At 36.1% G+C, this 12,518-nt stretch overlaps 1 protein-coding gene across 1 annotated transcript in view; it reads right to left on the bottom strand.

The window, feature by feature from the left end:
* LOC145283970 (WD repeat-containing protein 91-like) overlaps positions 1 to 11,970 on the bottom strand; it is a 222,075-nt gene extending 210,105 nt beyond the window's left edge. The window contains exon 1 of the mRNA XM_080133067.1: positions 11,771 to 11,970. Within this exon, the coding sequence (XP_079989193.1) occupies positions 11,771 to 11,893 (123 nt within the window). The 5' untranslated portion in view covers positions 11,894 to 11,970. The remainder of the gene's footprint in view (positions 1 to 11,770) is intronic.
* Positions 11,971 to 12,518: the final 548 nt, after the last annotated feature.

Genomic DNA, 12,518 nt, shown 5'->3' on the forward strand with positions numbered 1-12,518 from the left:
CCTCAAATGATTGGATTGTTTACGAACCGTTTTTTTATGGTTCTTTAACTAGTTAAAATTGTTTTTAAGGGGTCAAAATTGAAAAAAATTGTTATACATTTTGTACATTCATCTTAGTTTAGTTTTAATTTTTAATTTGTTCATATGCGTGTCACGTTGGTACAGTGGTAACGTCACCAGCTTTGAATGTTAGTTTCGGTTTCGATTCTAATTGACGGCACCTAAATATTAGTAGCAATTAAAAAGCATTTGATTTTTTTTTTTTTTTTTTTTGCAAATAAAAACATAGGATGTAGATTTGGAAATTTCTAACTATGAGTTTAGAAGTGTTCAAATTTGGTAAAAATGTGTGAAATGTTTCTTTATCTTCGTAATATTGCGTTGTGATTTGGCTTTTAAATGTATCTGATATGTATTTTATTTTATTTAAATTAAATTAACGCTTCTATCATGGAACTCGCACCCCTGACGTTAATCTCGCGTAGCCAACGCACCGTTCCGGCATTTCAAAATACAACTGTTGAGAGACAACCCGCAAACCTTTACTAACTGATTTTTCTTTCTATAACGTAACAACAGGACAAGAAAAAAGAAGAGAAAAAAAAATGTACAAAATTCTGAGGATGGAGTTTGACTCCGAAATATATAAATTTTAAATAAGTAAAATATTTGTTTATTTTCATAATATTGCATTGTGATTTGGCTTTCAAACGTATCTGATACATATTTTATTTTATTGATTGAAATGTGTTTCTATTTTTAGAATCTGTAGAATGTTATAGCTTGTCTAAAAAAGAATTTAAAAAAACAAAAAAACAGAGGATATATTATTCATATGATATCAGGAGAGTATTTACGAACGACTCAACTCTCCAAAAATATCTCTTCTGAATTTCTAGTCATACACCATGGCAACTGGCTTCTAGACCAATAGCACAACAGACAACAAATTTTCTCATTTCCAATAAACTTTGAATGGTTATAATTCTGTGATTAATTCAACTATAAAATTAACTTTGACACTATTGTTTATTGTTGTGGTTGCAAGGTTGAACAATAATTAGTAAGGAAATACAATGAAGACGCAAACAACAAGATAACGCAATAATAAGTGTATTAAAGAAAAGGTATATTTACAATATGTACAAATGACGGTGTCGAGTCAGAGAGTCTTGGTGGGAGGACATGTACGCTCTTCGGCGTCACTTCTGGTGGCATTTGAGTAAGACACCCCAAGGCCAACCTAGGCTTGCCATTTATAGTGTTATGTTATTCGCATATGCAAATAAGTGGTTGCCACCACAACACCCCCCTCCCAAGATTTGAAGTCACACAGATTTCAATATCTTTTTCTTTTTGGGTTTACCATTAATGGTTCATTCACTTTTCTTTTCCTACCTGATCTTCGGGGTTCAGGTGCATTTTGAGGCGGTTCCAAATTAAAAGATTCGTATATGATATCTATGGTGTCCTCCTCTTCGACTGTTGTCGTATCATCATCATCTTGGATAAGATATTACCCCCATTCAACTTCGTGAATATTTCCTCTGGGCTTGGTAGGGGGTAATGGTGATCTTTTAATAGGGAGTTGACCCCGGTCGAAAAGTCTGCGCACACTCTAACTTCGTCATTCTTTTTCTTTACGTATACGGTGGGGGCTGCCCACTCGCTGTGTTCTATTTTTGATAGAATTCCCGTCTGTTCCAATCTATTTAATTCTTTATCAATCTTTTCCAACCCAGCGAACGGAACATTTCGCTTTTTTCTAAAAATTGGGCTGGCGTTTTCTTTAAGTTCAAACGAGGCCTTGAATTTATTGCAGCGACCTAAGTTAGTCGTGAATGCCTCAGGAAATAATTCTTTTAAATCGTCTTTTATATTTACTGTTGTTGGAGAAGAACATTCTAATTTTTTACAGAATGTATTGATTGGCTTATCCCATAGTCCGAATTTCTCAATTAAATCTATTCCAAACAGATTTTCACTATCTTTTAGTACGAATATTTTTAATTTCTTCGAAATCCCTTTCAATTTTATCGGGAGGACAACTTCCCATTCAAATTTTATACCACCACCAGTTACCGTCCGGGCTGCTTTACTAGTTTTCATCATGGCCGGTTTTCCCAACTTTTTCCACGTATTCAGGTTTATTATAGAAACATCGGAGCCGGAGTCGAGTTGTAACTTTATTGATGTTTTAAATATTTCCACTTTTACGTATTTTCGCCGATCTTTGTCTAATTTTGTATTTGATTTTGTTTGCTGTACTCTCTTTCTGGTGTAATCTTTATATCTGCAGCAATCGCTTTTGTGTCTCACCTTCTTACAAATGTAGCATTTTTTCTTCTTATAAGGACAATCTGATTCCCAATGCTTTTCTGCACATCTCTTACAGTTATATCTAGGAAGAGGCTGGTTATATTCTGTACTATATTTATGGTTATTATCTTTGGAATATCCCGTTCCATTGCTTTTCTTTGTAAAGTTCTTGGTTGGTGCGTATGGTTTTCTAACTTTTCTTACATATGCCACTCCGGATTCTTCTATATTTTTTTAATCCTTTTTTAGTGTAATGGCCCTTTCACAGTCCTCTGCTAGTTTCTGGAGGGTTAAATCTTGCTCAGATTCCAGCTTAGACAACACTCGTCTGCGTATTTCTGCATTTTTCGTGGAAACTAACCCTTGAGCGAAGATTAGACATTTAAAATCTTCTACCGTTAGTTCTGCAAGCTTAAAATTATCGCAGTTTTTATTGACAACTGATGCGTATGTCAAATAATCTTGGTTGTCCATCTTTCTTAGATTCATGCACAGCCATCTTTTATGAAAAAGAGATATATTTGGATTAAATAATTCTTTTAGTAATTTTACAGCTTCCATGAACTCTAATTCCACAGTTTTTTTTAGGTAATATGTAATCTACGAATTTGCTGTGTTCTGATGTACCCAATTTTCTGAGTAAGAGGCTCACTTTCTGACTATTTGGCCAATTTTTACAGTCCAGTTGAAAAACATCCTCGTATCTTGTGTAGTATGCTTCAAAATTCTTCTCTTCCTCAGGCACATAATGAAATGTGTCCATGCTATTAAAAATAGTTGTATAGGAGAAATTAACACTATCGACATTTTCTCGATTACTCTTTAGTAGTTCCAGTGTTTTAGCAAAACGTTCCTCTTGTCTTTCTTCATATTCCAATTGTAGTTTCTTATGCCTTTCTTCCTGTTCCAATTGTAGTTTCTGATGCCTTTCTTCCTGTTCCAATTGCAGTTTTTTCTGCTTTAATTGTGCCATTTTCTGCTTTTCTTCTTGTTCCTGCTGCCATTTCAATAATCTGTCCTCTCTCTTTTCCTCGCGGTCAGCCTGTGCCTGTATTTGTGTTTGCAAAAGCTCGTTTTGTGTAGCTTGTCTGCGTTCATCCCGCTCAGCCTGTGCTTGTAAAAATTGCATGAACATTTTTGATAAGTCTTCCATGTTTTTTTTTTTTAGTGTGTAGTTAAAAAAAATATTGTACCATGTACCATATATACCGGTTTGGGTTACAACAAAAAAGCAAATTGCTGTAAGCTCCTGTTTTCCATAATAATATCGCTGCTTGCAATAATATATTCTTTTTGCGAGTCACGCTGCAAAAAAAAAAAATAAAAGAGGTTTATCTGGAATCACGAAATGGAATTGACTTTCCGTTTTTAGGCACTTACTAATAAGTAACTCTTTCCACAAAATAAAAGTTTGGGTTTTTTTTGTTTTTTGTTTTTTTTAATCGAGTCACAATTGAATAAATGTATGCAGTACATTTAGTTCTTTGAGTTTTTTTTTTCTCTAGTATTTTAGTAATTAAAATACCTCTTAAATTGAGATTACCTTTTTTTTTTCGTGACGTTTTACTGTATTATCCGTTATTCAGTGACAACTTCAAGAAAAAAAATCCTTTCCTTGAATTTTAGTTTTAGCTGTGGTATTTCCTTTTAGTACTGACGTCAACCAAAACATTAATTAAAAAGTCCTTTAGTTGTTGTTTTGTTTACGGAGAACAGTAATTAGAATCCACTGGTGAACTTTTTTCGTAGGTTACTTCCTTGCTTTTCGTAATACGGGTCTGACCTGTCGTTTTTGCGACAGAACAAAGTTCGCTTTTCGTTTGCAAGTTGGTCCTTTAGTAAGATTTGTCGTGTAGCGACAAACAAAAATTCACTTTTACATTCGTTGGCGAGTCGGATTCCCAGAAAACGGCATAAATTGTCGCTTTTGCCACGTTAGAGTTTTTTTTTTTTTCACTTGAGTTGAAACTTCTCTTTAGCGTAAAATCCGTTTGCTCGTCAACACTTTGCATTCCTTAAAAAAAAATGGTCAACCTTTGCGTTGTACATTTTTTTTTTTTTTTTTTAAATAGTTCTTCGTCAAACTGTTATATTTGACGCTTCATATCTCGTCGCCAACTGTTGTGGTTGCAAGGTTGAACAATAATTAGTAAGGAAATACAATGAAGACGCAAACAACAAGATAACGCAATAATAAGTGTATTAAAGAAAAGGTATATTTACAATATGTACAAATGACGGTGTCGAGTCAGAGAGTCTTGGTGGGAGGACATGTACGCTCTTCGGCGTCACTTCTGGTGGCATTTGAGTAAGACACCCCAAGGCCAACCTAGGCTTGCCATTTATAGTGTTATGTTATTCGCATATGCAAATAAGTGGTTGCCACCACAACATTTATATTTTGCAAAAATCTACAAGTCCACAATGTTTTTTTTAAATATCATAAAAATAAAACTTTGGTTTAGGATACTGTTGTGTTCAGAGAAATGTGACGTCAGGATCGCTGAATATTATGATGATTGCGACATCTTGTTAGACGAGTGTCACTCCCTCAGTCACTGAAAGTCCATATGCCCGAAGACGATTTTTCAGTCCTGCCAGCGACTTGCACACTCTCAAGCAGACATGACACTGAAAACGTTCATTGGTTTGGATGAAACTGACAGCAACAGAACTTGTATCACCGTGCACTTTCATGTGACTAACAAAACCTGCCTTAGACAACAGAGCTCGATCACACACCTCACAGATCCAAAGATCTCCATGATTGGGTGACAAGGTTTGGCGTTTTCTTCATGCTTTCTTGAGCTTCGCTCGGTCTATCTCGGCTGCTTCAAAGTGTATATCAGTGCCCTCCACTGCTTGCAATCATACGCTAGGGTCTCCCAACTGTCAACAGGAACAAGAAAGCTCACCAGACTCTCCTTGATGCTATCATAAAAACGTCTTTTGGGCTTGTGCTGGTCTTTTGCCAAGAAGGAGCTCACCATAGAACAACTGTTTTGGCAGTCATCAAGCCAGACAAAATAACCCGCCCAACGCATCTGGTTCTTTATAACAATGGTAACATACTCATTGTTTTGGCCTTATTTAAGACATGTATCAGGCACAAAGCTATCCTACAACTAAGAATGTGTCTAAGGTAGTGCTGATGAAACCTCTCGAGCAGTTCTATATGCGACTGGTACAAAGGTCCATGTTTCAGAGGCATAGAGTAGGGATGGCACTACACGTTCGGTATACTGACATTTTAGTTGTCAGAGTTAGATCACCGTCAGACCAGACTATCTTGTAACCTTCCAAAAGCGTCTGATGCCTTGCTGAATATTATAATGCCATGTATACAGGCTTATTGGCATTTTAACTCATTTTATTTACAGTAGAAACATTAAATTATTTACATGACAATATTGAGTGTCTGGCAATGTCGCCATCTTGCTTGTCTCTCCCAGCCTCTCTAGTCTTGAATAGATAAAGGGTGATTACTCTCACTTTCTTTACAGTTATTCCCCTTTTTATGACTATAACAGATACCTATGCTCATAGAAGAATCATAACGTTTTTATGACTGCTAATAATAAGGATTATCAAAATGCATAAGTTCCGAAATTATTAGTTAGAATTTCGCCAAATTTTTGCATAAACAGCTGAGGTGTCAAGGATACTTCTTATAAATTAAATGATATATCTTGTGAAAGGGATATATTCGTTTGAAGTAGCTGAGTAGGGTTTTGCTATTATTCCGAGTAATAATCTGGTCTCCTTACTAAAGGAGTGCTCGTGGTCGAAGTTAGTATTCCTCGGAGGTTTGTGATGTACCTTTCGACGTATGTCTCAGGTGGTTCTACAAGTCAGTATTTATGGCTTAACCATCCAATCATTAATTGTAAGGAGGAAGAACCCGAATGTACTCGCATTCATTACAACTCCACTGAGAGTGGATCTCCTCAAACACTTGACTAATTCCCTATAGAGTTTTTTTCTCGAAACCTGTGAAAGGTTGCTGGACCTTGAAAAGAGCTTCCTGAGCATGGCTCAGCACTTTGAGGAACTGCATGTCGCCCGACGACCTATGATGAGCTCCCGGAAAGTGTTATTGATCACAAGGTTCCACGTCGACTCTTCTGTCGAGATTCAACTCAGGAAAGCCAGCATCTTGGCATCTCCATGAGACCTCGTTGGCCAGTCCCAACATGACCATTGAACACAAACCTGTCTGTGAACCCATCCATTACTGTACAGGCCCTGAAATTAACATTCCCCTTGGACATCAGCGGCATTGCACGCAATGGCCACAACATAAAAGAACTGGCAACATTTAGCATGGCACATAGCGTCGGCATCCTATCGCCGGAAGACTTTGGAACACCACCTAGGTAAGTAAAGCATCAGGTCTCTAAACTTGACAAGTCTGAATGCAAGGGGTTTGAGGTCTTCAAACCAGGCGACTCACATCCACAGGAACCTCTTGTCTCTGGGAGGGGATGTTGCTGTGATAAAGGTGTCACACTTCGTTTCATTTGTGGATTATCACGTGCTAGCTAGAGACTGCAATGTCTTTTCAGCACATGGGAATCCTCAGAGGAAGGGCATCTTCCTGTCGTTGGAATGTACACTGTCTGTGACGGTCGACGTTATCCATAGGGATGACGCAATCAGGCTTGTTGTGGCCAACATTGCCATCAAACTGCGCGTTTTGAGTCATTGTGGTTCATGCCCCTAGAACCACTCGAGAGTGGGTCTCCTTCTTCCATGATCTTGACGCTTTCATCACGTGTCCAAAATGCACAGTTTGAGTGGGGAATTGGAATGCAATCCTTGACCCCAGACTTGACCCAAGGTAGGTGGTAAAGCTAGAGGGCTGGAGCGGTGCAAAACCAGCCTGGCTGATCTGATAGATGCAATCTGGTCAACAGGTTCTGCTTTGAGCACCCACATGGGGGATGTGGATGTGGATTAATAGCGTTCCTTCCTACTACGCTAATCAAGAGAGGCGACATAGATTTTTTTTTTTTGCATGTCCCACTTTCCACTTGTTAGGTCAAATGGATCATAAACTATTCGTATTATTTGGATTCATCGGACTACTGTTCTCATCTTGAGTGTGATTTTCACAACGTTTTGGGGGCTGCAAGGACCTGTGGCACAGTAGTTAGAGTATTTGGAAAAATCAATTGTAAAAAGTGATATTCTCCTGAAGGTTGAAACCTAGTAGGCACTCCAGTCCAGGTTCAAAGCCTAGTAGCTGCTCCAGTCCCGGTCCAAAGCCTAGTAGCCGCTCCAGTCCAGGTTCAAAGCCTAGTAGCCGCTCCAGTTCAGGTTCAAAGCCTTGTAGCCGCTCCAGTCAGGTTCAAAGCCTAGTAGCCGCTCCAGTCCAGGTTCAAAGTCTAGTAGCTGCTCCAGTCCAGGTTCAAAGTCTGCTATCCACATAGATCTCAGATCAAAACCTGATATCTGCATAGATTTAGGATCAAAGCCGGATATCTAATCCAGTATAGGATAAAAGCCTAGTAGTTGTGCCAGTTTAGGATCAAAACCTATTAGCCGCACCAGTCCAGTGTCAAAGCTGGGATCAAAATCTAGTAGCCACTACAGTCTAGGATCAAAATCTAGTAGCCACTACAGTCTAGGATCAAAATCTAGTAGCCACTACAGTCTAGGATCAAAATCTAGTAGCCACTACAGTCTAGGATCAAAATCTAGTAGCCACTACAGTCTAGGATCAAAATCTAGTAGCCACTACAGTCTAGGATCAAAATCTAGTAGCCACTACAGTCTAGGATCAAAATCTAGTAGCCACTACAGTCTAGGATCAAAATCTAGTAGCCACTACAGTCTAGGATCAAAATCTAGTACCTGCTCCAGTTTAGGATTGAAGTATAGTATCGATCTTGGTATGAGCAAGAATAAAATGTTCCATTTTTTTTCTGGTCTTTGAGCTCAAAGTGTAATTACAGGTCAGAATTATTCTAGCTTAGGATAAAATAGATAGCAGTTGACCACTGACCTGTCCACACTTTTGAGTACTTTATGACTAATTTATAAAATTGTATTTGTTTCAATTTTCTAAATAAACAGTACAAAGTGTAGTATCTGTTTTCAGTCAAAAAAAAGAGAAATGAATCTAGATCAAATCAATTTCTATTTTTGTCCCAACCCAAATTGTACCTTTTTAAGGAGCTGAATTTCTACCATATTTAAAATTAACCTCTTGTTAAACTTGGAGTATAGCATGGAGTATTTTTGCCATATCAGGGCTGGTGAATCTACCACTAGCCTCTCCCTCTTGAATAGGGTCTAAAAAGAGTCTTCAATCTAATAGGTCCCAATTTGTCAATTAAGCTTAACTGTCCCATCGCCGCAATGTTGCATCCGTGTCTGTTTTACAAATATTTTAATCGAATGTGCTCTGATAAACTCATTGCACTTGTGCCCCCTTGACATACATATCCCGCTCAGCAACAAAATCACACCCCTTCACTGTTGAGATCACTAAACGCCAGAAAGCTTTCTACTCTAATAGCTTCTTTTCCCTTGAACAGGTAGACTTTGGAATTCCCTTTTTGCTACATGCTTCCCTTATACTCATATACAGACGTTTAAATGTAATGTAAACCGACATCTTGTTAATCTTTCCTAGGCATGGTTCAAAATAGTAGCTCTTTATGTTCAAGTGACGATATGCCTTGTTAGGGGGGAACGCGAGTAAAAGCATATATATCAGAGGAGATTAAAAAATATTGAAAGATTTTTAAATGGAAACTTATGAAGGTATAAGGAAGCTCAACATCTGGGGGGGGGGAGCCGGCAAATAAATTCATATATACTCATATTTACTTTATCTTGTTTGTAACCTTAAGAAAATATGTTCCCTCTATCTGATCTCAACTCACTGATAATTACTTGAAGCAAAATTTAATTTTTATGAAACAAAATGTTCAATAGTAATATTTATGGCACAGGTATATTGCACTACTGTTTAAAATGTAAAACTATAATAAAAAAAAAAATTTAAAAAAAAACAAAAAAAACGGTGCATCTGCTACTAGCCCTTCTCTCTTAAACAGGATTCAAAAGAGAGTCGACAACAGGTCTGCACTGTCAGCTAGGCTTCAACCGCTGCCCCAACGACGAAATGCTGCATTCCTCTACCTATTCTACAAGTATTTTAATGGTAGATGCTTCGACGAATTACAAGCCCTTGTCCCTCCTCGATGTAAATACCTCCGACAAAGCAGACAAACAGCAAAATCCCACCCCTACAGAGTAGAAATCTCTAGATGTAAGATAACCTTCTACTCTAATAGTTTATTCTCTAAGACTGCTAGACTCTGGAATTCCCTTCCGGGTTCCTGCTTCCTTGACTGTACTGACATGCGGAAGTTCAAGTTTAATGTAAATAAGCATCTTGCTGCTCAACTCCCTACATAGTACCCCTGCAAATTATGTCCCAGGTAGTAGCCCACTACATCAAAGTGGCACTGAGCCTTGTTTGAAGTGTTTTTGTTTTACGGCATATCACCCTTTTCGGGTTATTTAATGCCGAATCCAGTTTTTTTTGAAAATAATATCCATGTTGCATCCAGTTATTTTGTAGAAGGTTTTTATTCTTCAACCTCTTTGTCGCTAGTTTGTAGTGTTTGGTTTTGTTTGGTTGTTTTAGAGTGGATTTTATCGTTTTTATTTCCTGCCCTGCAGAACATGAATGAGTTTTGGCAATGGGAGAGGGAAAAGGGTTACAGTTTGGTACATTTTAAGTTAGGAAACCAGTCAGGAAGTGAGGGAGATAGAAAGAGAAACGGGAAATGGAAAGAAGGGAAGAGTAGGGGGGGGCAGAACATGTTTGGGGTGAAAATAGTCATAATAACTTAATCATATGATTATGTCAGCAATATCAGGATTTTATGTCTGTTGTTGTGAAGTGGGTGGATGAATATGTTTTTTTTTTGTTTTTACATGAAAATTGTTATTTGTTTTTAGCATATTTATCAAAACAGGATTTAAACTAGGACGAAATATTTCCGTAAGAAAATATAAAATAAGGTGATTTTAAAGCTACTTTTGTTAAACTATGCCGTAGTTGGTTTTATATGAAAAGATATTAAATGAAAGCCGAAATCACTTCACATTAGCTGATCTTTTGGGTACTTATGCAATGCACTTATTTAACCTTGCTGAAATAACTTTATTTAGAAAGCCATTCTTAACATGGAGAGAGGAGGGTGTTTTGCAATTATGGTGCTAGTGCACTTACTGATCCGTGCTATTTTTTAAATCGTATTTCCAAGTTTAATTAAAGTTTTATATGTTTTTTTAGTCAATTGTAAGGTTAGTACAGAATAGGTACAAAACAACCTCCCCTCCCCATGTTAAGAATGGCTTTTTAAATAATAACGTTATTATTTACGTCCGGATCACTCTCTGGACTCTGCACTAGTACCGCAATTATTCTGTACTTTCACCTAACAATTAAATAAAGTCAAAATTCGTAAAACTTTAATTTAACTTGAAAATACGATTTAAAAAAAAAAAAAAAAAAAAAAAAAAGAGCGCGGTTCAATATGTGCATTGCACAGATTTTTTTTTTTAAATTATTATTTTATAAAAATAAAATTCGTAATCGTAATTATTTTTAGGTAGGTGCTTGCTTATGAGTCTATCTTATCGCACTATTTTATAATGGCATTTTCGAGTTAAATTCAATTTTTTTGATATTTTTGTTTATTAAATTAAGTGAAAGTACAGAATAGTTTAAAAAAAAAAAAAAAAAAAAAAAAACACCGCCTCCTCTTGTTAAGAATGACTTTCTGAATGATAATGTTCAGCACGGTAGCAAAACTGCACAAGATACATATATTTACAAAATCCCGTTTAAAAATCGTGACAATTCAAGAGTCGTTCTTCAACTTTCGTTTTGTGTACGTTTTCAGCGTCCCAAATACTCCTTCCAAAAATCACAATACGATTGTTTTGTCGTTTAAAATTAGGTTTAAATTTAAGAAGCAAATAAAAAAAATAAAATGTTCAGCTAATTTAATACCAATTCTTTTCTTTTTAAGGGATTTATAATATTTTTGCAATTTTTTAAAAATTTCATTTTTATGCAAAGTTTTAAATTTAGATATATTCCTATTTTCTTTTTATGACTTTTCCCTCCCCCGTTGAGTTTGTTTTGTTTTTTTGGGTTTTTTTAATATCATTATTATTATTTAAGTTAACAAATCAATTTTTTATTATTATTTTTTTTTTTTAATCAACATTTAAATTAAATTTTTGAATATTTCTATTGTTTTTACCACAAATTAAACTGCAACGCAATGTTTATAATCAGTCAATTGTAAGACGAGAATTTGGGACGCTCAAAAGTAACCAGTGTTACTGGAGAAACAAAATATTGAGGGGGGAAAAAAACAAGTTATTGTCTGTTTTTATTATTTAATGGTCCACCTACCCGAAGTCCTTTCTCTTTCTCATTCTTTAATTCAAGCTCAAAAGCCCTGAAAGAAGCTGTAAGTCCTCTTTGTAATAAATATTCCTTTACCAACTCGTCGACATGAGTTGCTGCGGCCGCCATAGCAGCGACTGCACTGCTGCCTTCTAGCGGCGATCACGCGAACTAACGTTGACTTCTTTTTTTTTTTTTTTTTTTTACCATTGTTTGCAATTTGCTATTTTTCTGCAAAAATCACCCCCCCCCTCTCCCCATTTATTCTTCCTACACATTTGTTGAATTGATTCGTCTGGTTGTGCTTAAATACACAAATATTTTCTTTGTTATAAAAACAAAAGAAAAAACTAAAATCCTGTCTATAATTCAGATCTTTTTTCTTTTTTTTTTTTTTAAATAATATTTAACATTGTGGCGCTTCTACACTATTGGGACAAGATTTTGTAGTCGATAAATGGAGTTTTCAGATTAAAACAATGGTTTCTACTGATTTTTTTAATTTTATTTATTTTTTTTTTTTTGTCAATTCTAATAAATTACAATGTTAGTTTCCAAATTATGCAGACGAAATTACTTGAATATTACTGAATTATTAAAAACAAAAAACAAAAAAAAAACTTTAATCGTGTTTGCAGCCGAATCTGGCTTTAAAAGAAACCAATCTGACAACCCTGGACAAGAATACGAGAGTAGCCTCCCTTTGATGTAGCCTTGTTTTCGAATATAATTAAAATATATTATTGTTGTAATG

The sequence above is a fragment of the Euprymna scolopes genome, chromosome 8 (assembly GCF_053919585.1).
Source record: "Euprymna scolopes isolate OS-2025 chromosome 8, ASM5391958v1, whole genome shotgun sequence".
NCBI classification, from domain to species: Eukaryota; Metazoa; Mollusca; class Cephalopoda; order Sepiida; family Sepiolidae; genus Euprymna; species Euprymna scolopes.